The sequence below is a fragment of the Lycorma delicatula genome, chromosome 1, assembly GCF_047948215.1.
Source record: "Lycorma delicatula isolate Av1 chromosome 1, ASM4794821v1, whole genome shotgun sequence".
Taxonomy (NCBI): domain Eukaryota; kingdom Metazoa; phylum Arthropoda; class Insecta; order Hemiptera; family Fulgoridae; genus Lycorma; species Lycorma delicatula.
In genome coordinates this window covers 320,370,722-320,386,359 of record NC_134455.1, presented here as the reverse complement: position 1 = coordinate 320,386,359, position 15,638 = coordinate 320,370,722, and the positions used below count along the sequence as shown (strand labels likewise).

At 31.9% G+C, this 15,638-nt stretch overlaps 1 protein-coding gene across 2 annotated transcripts in view; it reads left to right on the top strand.

Moving 5' to 3' along the window:
- LOC142334182 (oxysterol-binding protein-related protein 6-like) overlaps nucleotides 1-15,638 on the top strand; it is a 149,489-nt gene that overhangs the window by 17,699 nt on the left and 116,152 nt on the right. For both annotated transcript variants that reach the window (XM_075381993.1, XM_075381992.1), the window contains exon 2: nucleotides 5,759-5,834. In XM_075381993.1, coding sequence (XP_075238108.1) covers nucleotides 5,759-5,834 — 76 coding nt within the window. The remainder of the gene's footprint in view (nucleotides 1-5,758; nucleotides 5,835-15,638) is intronic.

Below are 15,638 nucleotides of genomic sequence, written 5' to 3'. Positions count from 1 at the left end.
TTTACATCTTCAATCTAGTATTCTCTTTTTAGAAGACTCCATAAAAGGTATGGATGAAAGTCGATTATTCGGTAATGGAAAAATTGTTGTGCGGCTTGTAGACTGATAGAGCAGGTTGAATTGTTATTTACAGTTTTGGATAAACCCATTGTACAAAGAAACTAGAGTTGCTACTGTTTAGTTTATTTCGTTGTCATACGTTAATGAAGTGTTGCGTAGTAATTAAAATATCATTGTTAGTTGGTGGAAGTTTTTGTTGCCGAGTCGTGTTGAAAACTATTTATAACCATCAAACAGATACCACAATAAACAATATTCATTCAAACCGCGTTTTTAACAGGATGTTTATGCTAATAACAGAACATGGAACGTACCGCCATCGAGTTATATTTTAATGCATAATATCAAGTAATTTATTAGTAATATACTGATTGATTTTAATTTTTATTTATTTCTGTTATTATTATTTGCCTTTTTATGACTACTTACTTATTTGACTTTTATGACCTACTTACTTTCTCGTTCTAGAAAAGTGTTCTGCTAGTAAAATCAGTTAAATGCTTAACGAGAAGATCTCTCTGTAATGGTATGCTTTACAAGTCGTGTTGTTTTACAAGAAAAAAGTAATTGTAAAAACTATTGATAACAAAAGTGTTTGTACATAAGAATTCGATTATGTATGTAGTACGCCAAAGAATACTAGCAAGCGTCTAGTTACCACCTTCATAGAAAAACTTATTCAAGACCATTGCACAATTTCGTATTTTAAATAGCAAAAAATCGCCCTTAGGGAATAAGAAATCATAAAACAGCCACATTGAATCTAACAAAAGTTCGTAAAAATATAAAAGAGTGTAGTCTCAGGCGAAAATACTTTTCGGTCGTTGAGGATAAAAAATGAGTGATGTAGATTGTGTTATGTGGCAACATTGTCTTGTTTCTTTATAATTGTTTTTATCTCTAATTTTAATTATACAATAATATTTGCTTGAAAAGATTCAGTAATCAAAAATGAATTTTTTATCAAATTGAATGAATGTTAAACCAATCTTTTTAAGATTAATCAACAGTGAACGGTGTAATCTGAAATACAAGTTTTCTGCCGTTATATTTAACATTTAAATGAACGTTATTTGATCTGACTGTAAGAATTTGTAAAAGTTTGTTAATCCATTTGTACGCATTAACGAAACTTAAGTTATTACGTTTAAAACTTTTCTTATGTAGAAATATGCGAATGATAATATTACCACTTAGCGCTATTGCAGAATTCAATTATTACGTGCAGTATTTTTTCATTAAAATTTTTTATTAAGTTGTACTGAAGTTGAAGCACTTAATTAAACGTTTCTTATACGTTCTCTAGTCCTCGTTAACATGACTGTAATAATTAAACTACTGTTAAAATAAAATGCTTTTAACATAATGAAACAGTTAAGAATATTGCAAGTTATATTAACAGAAAAAAATGTAGTTAATTACGTATAAAGAATGAAATGTAGTTCAAGGCTAGTTGCAAATGTATAAAAGTAAAAGCTTTATGGTCAAAGTCGCGGTGTACAAGCTCAGTTCGCATGCATATAAATCTAGACTAAAATAAAGGTTCATAAAGTCATAAATAAATAAAATAAAGTCATAAAGGTTCACGTTTTTGAAATTACTTTGAACATTTATTATACTAAATTCACTGAAGTCATCGGTTGCTTAAACTCTAAATGAATTGCTTTGCCGTTATAAACTCCTACTATAATTCCATATTTCGTCCCTCTCGTTTGTGATTTATAGAAATCATCGCACCGCATACCGCTATAACCGTTTATGCTATATGAACCCTTTTTACTCTTTTAATTAGTGCCATGAGCGTGTATTTGATATGGACTTAAGTTGGGTGGAAAAACTAACTTTTTCATAATAGAAGAAAAATCCCATAAAACTGCCAAAACATGAAATAAATGGATTAATAATTAAGAGAGCGGTGGTAATAATAATAATAATGTGTGTTCGGGGAAAGTCTTACTAGGATTGTTCATTTTTGGAAGTTGGAGGCTATGTTCCTAAGGAGAATATTTCTGTTGAATTTGCTTTATTCTAATGGTTATTACATTTACTTCTTTTACATTGTATTAAATTCAAATTCAAGGTGTTTTTTTAGTAATCTTTCATATAAGAAATTGCATTAAAAATTGTACCATTTTTTATTTTTATATTTAAACTTTCTAAAGAATCTATACTGGTCCAAAAAGTACAAATGAGACCAGTTCTTTTTAAATTATGTTTATTATAGATTTTGTATGCAACAAGCTAGATTGATTTTGCTGTAGAATTGGGAAATGATGGTTTCTTTGGTTGTTTGTGAAATAAGAATTAATTGAAATTATTTATAATTGAGGTTATTGATTGTATATTCACTGATATAAGTGTATTCTTCAATTCTCCAAATATTTGGCATAGCTTTATTGATATGGGGTACATAGGCAGCTAAATTAATCTAGCTTACTTGTGTGTTGTAAGTTAGAAACAAAATATATTTTCTGAAACTGATAGAATTACAACTTTCTTTGAGTTTGGAACTCAAATTGAACAATTTTAAGTCATAAATAATTAAGAATAAATTGTACAGTTGTGATGTTTTTACTTTCAGGTTTTTATAAAACCGATTCATGGTGGGGTTTTGTAGCAATCTTGCTTATTTTGAGATAACTTGAGATTGTTTTGCTCAAGTTGTTTTTGAGATATTAGTAACAATAACTCATAATTTAAATGAGCTATTATTTTAACAGTATTCTGATCACATAATTTTGGTATGTGTGTGAGCATGTATGTCTTATTGGGTATGCATGAAAATGAACAGTGATATTTTTTAAAATGTTTTATTCATGACAGTATAAGTACTACTCACATTTATATCTAGCATTTCATACATTCATCAAGAGTGTACTGCTTGGTTGTATTATTATTTCAAGTTGTTGAATTTATATATTTTGTTTTATATTTATTTTTGTGTACTTAATTGAGGAGGTCTATGTAAAAAGGGTGTATGCAAGTATACGTCCTTTTCAGGAAGATGATGTTTTTAGATTCTCCATGGCTTTCTTTGTCTATAAAGTTTAATTTCATTTTCTTTTTGAGTCCGGGTTGATGAAATCAAATAAGCAGTTTGATAAGCATATGATGTTTAGTAGGTAGTAGTTTTGAGGTTGTGTTAGAGGTTATACTTATTGTTGGAGTTGGAGTACAGTGTACTGTACTTATAGTATAGTGTAAAGGTGAGCGGTTCAGAAACCATTGTCTGTCAACAATTTTTATGTGGTCTCTATCAAGTTTAAGAAAAAATGGTACGTATTATCCAGCAGAAAATCCAAAATAATGAATCATTTGTAGTAGAAAAACACAGAACCCATCAAAATAGACCTCATTCAATAGATAATAATGTTTGGGATCTAGATAGAGAGCATTTAACACTTATTCGTAGTGAAAGTCCCATCACTCAAGAAATAAATCAAGTAAGAGGTATTTTGAAAATCCAAATTTCTGACCTAAAAAGTTATACAAGATGTCTAAAGAATTTTATAAAGAAAAAACTAATCAAAAGTTAAAAAAAAACAGCTTACAAGATACCATAAGTTTTTTAAAACCGAGTTAAACTATGGGCTCTTATTACCTAAAACAGATTGATGTGAATTCTATTCAGAATGCAAAATGAATTTAAGTAACCCAAGTGATACTTTACTTATAAAGTCCAATACTAGATATATTTAAGGAAGTATTATGCCTACAAAAAAATAAAGGAAGAGCTAATAGAGAAGTATAAAGAGAATAAATAACAGTCAGATACTTGTGCTTGAATTTGATCATGCCCAAAATTTACCTTAACCGAAAACTAATGAGATGTCACAATTTTATAAACGGCTAATGTGAGTGTACTTATTTAATGTACACTGTCATAATGATGACAGCAGTAACTTATATTACTTTTAGGAAACCGAATCCAAGAAAAATCCTGACACCATGTGTTCATTTTTATTTGACACAGTAAATGATGTGACTTTTAAAGAAATTCATCTCTTTTTTGTTAGAGCAGGGAGACTAAATAAAAATTTTTTGGTCACATCCTTGTGTAGTTGGTTGTTAATGAAGTTCAACATGACAATAACCCATATGTTTCCTGTTAGAAGGCACTCTTTTTGACAGTTTGACTGCAACTTAGGTTTTTATAGAAACTTAGGTTTTTATTCAAAGATAAAAAAAGGAGAGAAAATTCACACCTTGGACAAGTACGTAAAACTGCTTGCTGCTGCAGGAGAAATCCCTTAATGCTTTGTTGTCAGAAATGGTGCACCAATATTACAGAAATGATCAGAAGGATTTAAAAACATAATGAAAAAACCTTCAGTTAAAAACTGTGCGTTTAAAATACAGTCAAATTACATATGACTGTATTTATGTAAGGTTAACTTTTCCACCAGCAGGTGGACTGGCAGCAACCTACTGGGTTGGTCTAGTGGTGAACATGTCTTTGTAAATCAGCTGATTTTGAAGTCGAGAGTTCCAGCATTCAAGTCCTATAAGGCAGTTACTTTTATACAGATTTGAATACTAGATCGTGGATACTGATATTCTTTGGTATCTCAGAAATGGTCGACTTGAGACTGTACAAAACTACTCTTCACTTACGCTCATACATATCATCCTCTGAAGTAATACCTGATGGTGATTCCTGGAGGCTAAACAGGAAAATAGAAAAAGTGGACTGGCAGCAGCGATACTTATACTGGAACATGTATGCCTTTTATATTCTTCAGGAAAAAAGATATTGTCATGGACATTCCCAAACAGTTAGTGAGAAAGATCAAGTTCAAATTAATGCATTGAAAGAAACATATAAGAATTTGAAGTTTTTAGAACCAAAAGCTATTAGCTGATTTGAACAAGTGTCTTAAGATTCACATTAGTGTCCTGTGGTTGAAACTATGGAAGAAAATGATGAAATTATTGTATATGTAATTCTAATGTTGATTATGTTGTTAGAGGGTGCATTAATGTTTTGTTTTTTTATACATAGTTAATATACCGAAAAATGAAAAAATCCTAAGCATAATTTTTTGTTTTATTTGTTTTTTTTATATGTAATTTGATTCTATAGGATTTGATATTTTTGATTTTATAGAATTTGATTATAGGATATAAGAGGATTTGATTCTATACTAAATAAATGTAAATATTTTAATACTATATTTACTTATTTTTTGTGTTAACTAATATTGTTGAGTGCTGTATAAGATGCCATCTATGTAAAAAATGCGTATAAAAAACTTTATTAAGCCCTTCAAAAAAAAGGGCTTATGAAAATAAATTTTCTTCAGCAGCTTTTATATTAATTTATCAAAATAAGTAACTTTTAATACATAATTTAAAAAAAATGTTATGTAAATTTAAAACTTCTCATTTGGGTCTTAAAACCAAGTATTCGGCAATTTATGAGTTAAAAGCATTACATATCTTAACCCTGTTTACTTTAAACATGATTTCCTTGTGTGCGCCCTTTTTACAGAGACCTCTTCAATTAATGACATAATTGAACTTTCTGTTTGTTTTTAATATTTATTTTAAAAGTTTAACCTTTGTGTGATTATTTTCTTGTTCAGCTCTGTTTATAGTATTTTTGTTATTATTTATCTGTGCTAATTTTTAAAGAGAATCTGTTAAGTTATGATTATTTTGTATGTTGTTTATCATTTAATTTTGTTTTCTGTTTCAGGAGGGAAGTGCCGATAGTAATAGTGTTTCTGGTGAATCTAATGATCAAGTTCCTAAAATACAAAACACCAAGGAAGGTAATTTGTTTTTTCTCTAAATTTATTAATAATTCACAAATTATGATTCTGTAAAAGCTTGATTTGTTTGTCTCTCTGTTATTAAACTGTTTTTTTTTCATATGTTCGGTATAATGTATAGTTATTGGATCCAGTATATAGGTGACATAATATGTTTGTTTTTTTTTTTTTAGAAACAGCTGTTAAAACGTAACTAATTTTTAGGTGAAGATTTTTCTTGATGGTTGATCTTATTTTATGTTTCTTGGATGCTTGTGTACAATATGGTAAATCATCCCAATTGTACCTTCATCAGAGATAGTTTGGAATTCTGTTTGATTATTACTCTACCATTATATTTTTTCTTTTCCTTCAAGCTCTCTTTATTGGAAACATACCATGGGAATTGTGTCAACTGTTGTACTAGTTTCATTTATAATTTAATTATTTTATTACTGTATAATAGATGGGACAGCTGCTTTTTTTGGGACCAAGTGAGTGGTGACGGCTTTTAAGATTTTCAAATTTTGTTACCATCTTTGCTGTTGTGCTAAATTTTGAGTTAATTAACGGATAAAACTTTGCCTCTGCTTCTATAAGGATAAATATTGTATATATTGTATTGACAAAAAGAAAAGCATATCACTTTATACTTAATGCTTGTTGTGGCCATTTATTAAAACCAGTATGTAAATGTCAGATAATTAAACATATTGATTGTTGCTGCTAGGGAATGCTTATTCCCATTTATAAGCTTCAAGCTTAATATTATAAATTAATCTTCTATGAAAAAAGAAAAAGAAAATAGATCTACACATAATAGGAGAAATTTTCTTAGCCCTTCATAATTATGCTGCTAGTTTGTAATGCAATGATGTGTTATATTCACAGTGGATCTTTTTAAGTGAATATATTTGATAACATAACAAAGTTTTTTATTTTTTTACCTAACCTTGTTAATCATCTCATTATGATCTACTTAATAAAAATGCCAAATTCCATCTTGTACCCGAAATCTGTAGTTATTTAAAAAATTAAAATTTCAAACTGTGGTGATATTACTTGTGTAGGCCAAAATAGTAACGTTTTATTGTGCAAATTTTTGTTACATCTGCATAATCAAAATATTACCATCCATTCTTTTTTTTTGACATTCATTTGTTTTTCATAAACTACATTTGTGATTTTCTAATATTTTTTGAAACTTACTGAAAGAGGAGCTAAAAAATTTATAATTCTTCATGAAAATTTTTGCCTTCTTTAGATTTAACTTGCCTAATATTGAATGATTTCCCTTCTTTTATTAAATAACACTTTTTTTATTTGAATAATGTTCAGCAATAGAGAAACTGCAAGCTCTAAATTTGAAGTTAATCATCCAGAATATGAGTATATGAACTCACTAGTTATGTTTAAAAGATTTTTTCTTTTTACAAATCTTTTGATTTGAGGTTTTGTATATTTTCTTTGTAAGAATAGATTTGTGTTATGTCGGATGTTAATATAAAATGCAATAACAACATAAAATATATTATGACATAATTTTAAACAGTGTTGCTTGTTAAAAGCAGTACCTACTTGTGATGGCTGCTCATAGTAAACCAGTAGTACTCAGCTTGGGAGCTACAGCCAGCTGGAGACGGGTGTGAGACGTTCAGAAGGTCGTGAGGACTTTATGAACACAATGAGTAATAACTTAATTATCTATAAAGTATAAATAATAATAACCTTATTTTATTCTAGATCTGACCTAAGCTGATGTTTCCTTAGTTTTAGTGGTATAAATTATTTACTTACATATACATTACCTCTTCCCTTATTCTTAGTTGTTCCACAGCTATATTTTTCTTCCTGCAATTGATTTTGTATTTTTACTAGTTGAATAACCCAGTGTTCCTGTGGTTGGGAAGTCATATATTATAATAAAGTGTACCATAGGTGAAAATTAAAATTTACTTTAATTTTTATCTGCTGAAACTTTTCATTAAAAATAATTTTCAGTAGGAAAACACTCAAGATATCTTGAAAACCTACTTTTTTGAGTTAAGTTAAAAAATTAGTTAGAAAAAAATTAAAAATTTATTTTGCTTGTAACCATAATAACGTTTTACCATAATGTACTTTAAGCATGAAATAAAACAAAATATTCTTAATTTATGGTCCTTTTCATTTTTTGCTACTTACATCTTTTGCAAGTGAACTCTGAAAATGATTCTGCTGGAACATGATTTTTTACGTTCAGAATGTCAAAAAATGTTTGTATGAAAATTTCTGTAAATTTTGAGCTTTAATTTGTTTACACAAGGTTTAATAAAAAAATATGAGGAATTTTTTAATTTCCTAGGTTGTAAAAGCCCAATTGTCACAATTTTTTTTTTTTTGTACATTATGTTTATGTTGGTAGCCATTTGGATGCTTAGTTTATTGTTGGCTGTCAAAAAGGTTACATGTGGTTTGGTATGGTCAATGTTTTTTAACTTGTGAGAAAAAAGGAACAAAGAATTTGCATTCAATTTTGCTTTAAGAATGGAATAAAGTGTAGCACCACTTTGGAAATGTTGAGTGTTACTATTGGCAGTTCTTCTATGAATAAAACAATCAGTTTGTGTTGGTACAAAAGTTTCCAAGATGGTTGTGAAGATTTAGAAGATGATGAGGGCCCTGGACATTCTAGTACAATAACAACTGATGACAAGGTCAAAAAGTGGAGTAAATGATTATGGACATTCATTAAATTGCTATCATAGAGTCAGTAAGGACCACTACCTGGAAGTTCTATGCTGTTTGCATGAAGCAATCCAAAGAAAACTGCCGGATTTGTGGTGAAACAATTCTTGGCAATTGTGCCATGATAATGCATCTGCTCACACTTCACTGCATATTTGTGAATTTTTTGGCAAAATTAACACTGTTATGATGACTCAGCCTCCATATTCATCAGGTTATGGCCCCTGGTCATTTCTTCCTATTTCCCATGCTAAAAAGTACTATGAAAGATGATGTTTTATCAACATTGAAGAGATAAAGACAGAATCACTGAAAGAGCTAAATGCCATTCTGTAAAATGTTATTCAGAGGTGCTTTGAAGATTGGAAAAAGTGCTACCACAAATGTGTATTATATCTGAAAAGGAGTATTTTGTAGGTGACAGAATCAATATTGATGAATAAATAAAGATTTTTTGAGAAAAACTAAAATTTCAAATTTTTTTATCAAACCCCGTATATTTATTTTGTATATATATATATATTTTTAAAAATGATACTTTTGATACGAGGGGATGGGTCTGCAGGTATTTTTTAAGTTTAGTTATCTGTTTATTTTTAATGGTAACTAATAATATTAATTCATAATGTGATTTCATTAAATTCGAGCTGTTTTTTTTTTTGTGCGAGTTCAGATGTTCAAACAGTTGAATGCGAAGATGCAAATTGCTCAACAAATTATTTGTTTCATTTTTGTATGAAACTTAATTATATTAAAATAAGAAAAGTATTCTTAGAAAGAAGAAAACAGAATTTCAGGGTTAGAAGATTGCCATAAAAGAAACGTCATTTCTGCTTTTGAGTAATGTGAAACTATAATATTTTCTTATGAATCTCTGATTTTATGCGGAATTAATGACTTAATTTTGATAAATGAAGAGCAGAAAAATAAAAATAAAAATCTTTTTTTTAAAAAACAATTACAATTCACATATATATGTAGAAACTTCATAAATAGGTGTTTTAGAAATTTCTACTGGAATGTGTGCAAGAAACAGTTATTATTAAATACAAGAATTCTAAAGTGAATTTCCTCCTGAAGTTTCAATGTTCTGATTTTGATGATTTATGGATTTATGAGCCATATAAATTGTACAGTTATTTTTTTGTTGAAATAAGCTTCTTCTGATCTTATCAAAATATACAATGAAAGAAAGAATTACTTTAACAAAAAGAATGAAATCGCTTGGCTAATTTTCATATTATAGACTGCTGAAAGTTCATTTTGATTGTTTATTAGTTTTAAAACTGTTAAACCTCATTATTGCTGTCGAGTAACTAGAATTTATCTTGTGCATAAATTTCTTTTTTTATAGAATTTCCATTTGTGAGTTTTTGCTGTTAAAGTTTGTCTACTTAAAGTATTATTCTTTTGTTTTATTTATATTGATTTTATTTATTATTTTTAAAAAAGAAGGATGTTATCAGTTTTATGTATGTACTTTTTTTTATTGCCTTCTCAAGCCTGACTGGATCAGATTTGATGTTCCTCTTTTCATTTTGTACAGCAGTGATTTTTTTCACCCTTTCTAACTCCATGACCCCCAAATGGTAAAAAAAATATATATATAATGAGTCTTTCATGAGCTCCCACCAGCCACAACCAAATGAAACCCAATTAAAACTATTTAGCTACATTAATAGTGAAGAGAATGAACGTGCATGTATGAATTATACAAATGTGAGCCAATTACAGGTTCCAACTTGATGTGCGTATGATCCTTGTAATTTCATCCTTGTAATATTCACTGTGAGAGTGTCATGTTCTAACATGCATTGTATATTATACATCCTCTGGACACATCATGCTCTCAGCAGTTTGAAAGAGGTGTAAGGGATTGAGGACATTATTTTAGTTTTGGATGCAAAGTGTGCATCTGGTGCCTTTATTTAAGATTTTAAAAGCTTGGTTTCATTGAAAATAATTATAATAATTGAGGTTTTGGTTTTTTAGTGTGCTGTCAATTGGTGTAACTGTGTTTTTTTTCAATTATACTATGCAAATTGGATAAATTTTGAAAAAAATTAAGTGAGTCATCTACATCCAATTGACTGGTAAAAAGGCAAAATTGTACAATAATATATTGACCCCGTACGGAAAAGACACCCTCCTCCATGTGGCAGTTTTGGTCACCACACCACCCCTCCGTACCTAGTCCTTATGGGCTTTACCAGAAGTCATCTTCAGAACCTCGGCAAAAGAAATATGTCAGCCTTGTTCTTGCCTCAGTCAGAATGCTACTGATGCGAATACCATATATGATATTCTAATTGTTGTAGTACTAGGAATTGAATCTTTAAAACAAAACATATTTATGTTGAGTCTTTAACAAGACTGAGTGACATGAAGGAACTAAAATTAAAAACACAACTACCTACCTGATAGGTTAGAAGTTTAGTTCAACACGCAACCATAACACAAAACAAGAAATAGAAATAAAACTAAATAAATAAAACACTATGAAAACATCACACCTTATAACACAAGAACAACAAAACCAAAACACAGGAAAGGCTGGGCGGAACCCTAAATTCCCTTGGCAGCTCGTTCTCTTGTCAGGTATCCACTGAAATTTTCAACGATTACCCATTTGGCCTGGTTTTTTCAATTATCATGAAGATATAATGTTGATCCAATAATGTTGAGCTGACAAAATAGTCTCTGTGTGCATAAATTTGTATTTTGTGCATTTGTAAATTACATGATATGTGTCATCTAGTTGTCTGCAATCTGGACACACACCTTAGTCCACCAGGCCAAATCTTTGGAGTTTGTCTCGAAAGGCACCATGACCAGAAAGAAATTGCATCACACACTTGTTAGGATGAACCCAAGGGGTGCCCTGCAAACCAACATAATTTGGGAAGAGACATGCATATAACACCCACCCTTTGCCTCGTCTCATCAGGCCTGCCATTAAGCAAACATGCAATTCTATTGTGAATTTTTTTTTAAGTCAATTCACCTGACTTAGCAATATAATGCTGTTGCTTTTCTGATGCAATTATATCTATTGATTTCACATCTGCAATCACCAAGATTGTTTCCTGAGAAATAGTATGGTAACCTCCCATTACCGTTAATAATATAAGAAGTTGAGCTCTTAATATTGTATCTCGATAGCTTTTAAATTTTAGCTTAGATGCCCAAACAGGTGCCGCATATAGCATAATTGCCTCACACTTAAATACCCGTAGTCTTAAAATTAAGATCCCAATCAGGATTGACCACTCGTCAAATACCAAAGAAGGCACAACAGGCCTTCTCCACAACAAAATTAAGGGGCTTCTTGAACTGTAATTTGTTGTAAAGAAACACTCCGAGGTACTTTTGAACTTGAACATATTTAATACAAAGGCCTGACATCGAAACATGAACCTGAATCCTCGCTGCTAAATGTCCTTTAAGAAGCATCATTGTGGGCTGAACGTCTTCATGACTCCACAACTCAGATACCATCATAGCCCCACAACTCAGCTTCCTTTAAACTACGATTTTACAATACCCTTCTTCCAACATACTGGGAAGTATCCTCCAAACAGTATTAAACACGTTTGTGATTGTTTTCACACTAACCCCAACTGAGCGAACTAGGAGCTTGGCCATTATTCTATTGAAGCCTGGGGCCTTGCCCCTACCTAAACTGCAGATAATGCACTTCATGACACACTTCATCATCGATGATCATCAAGGACACTACACTCCTGTGAAACTGAGCAACCTCACGCCGCACCCGCAGATGTTATGTGGTTTCTCCAGTTTCCCTGTTGTCAGGCAGTAAATCATCAAGGAATTTGCATAAGATTTTAGACATGTCTGATATTATGCCAAACCAGGTCAAGAGGGCAGACAGAAGAACGTCCTTACATAGTTTGTGCCCCAATATCCTATAGACGACTCCCCAGGGATCCTTGTTACCCTGCTCATCCATAAAGGAATGCCAGGAATCCCTCTTCACTGTTCAAACTTTGTGAAAAAATTGAGATGTACGATTTCTGTATTCAGTCACATTTCATCATTCCAGATCACCCTCACATTGAGAAGCTCTCTGGAAATGATTGACAGCCTGTTTCAAAGCTGACAATTCCCTGCACCACCACGGAGCAAGCCTCTCTCAGACAGAACTGCGGAGAATTGAATTTTTGGCGGCATCAATAAAGGCCGCTGACAGAGACTCGCTGCCAGGTCCTCCGAATTCAGATCTTCCAAACTTCAATCAAATACTTGAAGCCTGGCCGAAAGAGTATCAACATATTTTTTCCAGTTTGCATGCCTGTGCAGGAAACGATCCTGCTGAACCAGAACATTGGTAGTGTGCAATCAAACCACTAGCAATCTCATAAGGAATAAATCGATTTGTTCTTTTAAACAACCATCAGCCATCTACATTACCTGTGTAGGTGGGCAAACCTCCACATATATTAAATACATGAAGGCCATGCTCGGCTAAGAAGCCCTCTATTAATTCACCACATGATCTCTATATTGAAAATATGAACTTGCAACATGTAGGTGCAAGTTCATAGCTCTCTCTCTTCTGCATAAAGTAGCGAACATACTATATGAACCAAAATAAAACCTCTTCCAACAAGAAAAACCTGGCAGTTCACCAGGTACAATGTATGGATGCTGTAACAGAACAGTATTCAACCGTCGACTTAGTGCTATCTCACCAACCTCAATTTGAACAATGTAGGCACCCTGTGAATTTAACTGACCAAATCTAACCATTAAATATTGAGTTCATTACATTTTAACTGCTTTCAGAGAGTGTCCAGATTCTTTATTATTGACAGGGTTCTTGTAATATTTTCAAGAGTGCTTGCAATTAATGTACGTTGGACCCTCTTGACTTGTTAGGACACTCGTCATGCTTGTGCCCCTTGTCTCATAATGAGCACACACTGCAGGATGATTACAGAACTTAGCCCTGTGACTATACCTGCAGCACTTAAAACAATTCTGGACATCTAAATATTCCTTAATTCAACTAGAAGAAAAGTATATAAATAACCTGCCCTCCTTAGTAAAGCTGTTAAATAAAGTATTACTTACTTCAAAGGTACCGTTGTAGCGCTCTGCCTAACGTCTACCCGATTTAAACAATAACCAACATTTACACTTGAAAGAAGCCTTGAGATGAGAGTCATCAACTCATCCTCTGATAGTCACCGATCTATATCATAAACTATGATTCTTGGGTGCCTCTTGTTCTTAGGGTCAACTTTTATATTGGACTTACCGACCTTTAGAGAGTTCAGAAACAACTTTGATGGTTTCCTTGTTGTTAGCAATGATGACTAACCCCTTAATGTTACGAATCTTCAAGCTTGAGCTCTTTTGTTTAAAGACTACCTGAAGAAATCTGCCCTTGATCTCCATGCTGGATTTAGTGGTTGCCCCTTCCCTTAAATTTACAAAGACTACCACCAGTTGTTTTGAGACAGACTTGCCTCGCATTTTTCTTTTAAAATATCTGCCTATCATTTATGCTAAGGAACTGTAACCAGCTGTTCAGCCAGGATCGAAACAAGAACAGTCGTCCTCACCACAACCTTCCGAGTCTTAGCCGGCTTAGCAGCTAGCCCCTCATACCCTTCTGCCAGAGCAGTCATGATTGGCTTAAGTTCCTTTAATTTAGGAATGATTTCTCGTCGAGCAGTGCTAGAGTTTTCTATACTCTTTAACAATTCATCAAAGCGTTTGTTAAATGCCCTAGTGAGCACAATTGAACTTCCGACACCCCCAGCCATTCTCTCAAAATCTTGGTGGATGTAAACACCCTTGCCAACCCATACAGATGTTCCTGATGCCCCAGCCTGCAGCTCCTCCTCTCCAGAAGAAGAGGACGAATCATTGAACTGCACTTCAGCAACGACCTCACTGGGTTTACTCTGCCTGAGCCTACCCTGTTGTATGCCTTCCTGCCCAGACATTATAAGATATTTAAATTATGGTTCTCCTCATTGGATGGAAAACCACCATGCATTGTCTGCTTTCAAGTCCTCTCTGAAGAAAGCATGAAGTCATCAAAATTAATTTGATACTTGGAAAATAAATATCTGGTTCATAAAAGCAAACCCTTGGAATTTTTCAAAAGAAAATTACACACTGAGAAATCAACAAGCTTCTATTTATAAATCAAGCCATACTGATAAAAGTACACTTGTAGTATCTTATCTCATAGCAGTAAGAGTAGTTAAGATGTCCAAACTCCATACAATCTTAGGAAACTTCATATTGTTTGCTCCAGCTGGTATGGTCAATGTTTTAATAGGTGTGGAAGAAGCAAAAATATCATACTTTCTAACGACACAGTATTGTAGGTGAATTGATGACATGGCTGCCAATGTTCATGATCAGATAATTCAGCAAGTGAGTTCAAGTGAATGTTTTAGTTTTCAGTTTGATGAATGAACAGATGTGGCAAATATTTCTTAATTCTTATGATTTGTGAAATATGAATGCGATAGGGACAAGTCAGTAAAAGAAAATATGTTGTTTTGCAAGCCAGTACTACCTTGGTGATGCAACAGGAAAGTGTTTTTCTGATGTTTTTTTATGAAGCTACTAAAAAGTATAACATAGACAAAAATTAAAACATAGACATGGACAAAATTTATTGCCATATGTAGTGATGGTGCAAAGGCGATACAAGAAAGAACAGTGGATTTCTGAAAAAGTTAAAAGATTGTCTTATACCAAGGGTGGAGTAGATGCACTGCATCCTTCACAGACATGCATTTGCTACAAAAATATGCCAGAAAATCTCAAATAAAGTCTTTGTAAAGCTGTAAAATTGCTAAATTTATTAAAAGTCGACCATTACAGAATAAACTGTTTGCTAAACTATGTGATGAAATAGGCAAAAGAGAAAAATTTTCTTTTCCAAACAGAAATGATTATTACAGGAAAAAGTGTTAATCCGGTTAGTGGAATTGCGAGATGTATTAATAATATTTATCCAGGATAAACAAATTCTGTTTTTACAGAATAATGAGTGTATGTTGCTGTTGGTTTATTTATCTGATATATTTTCACATTTAAAAGACAAATGTG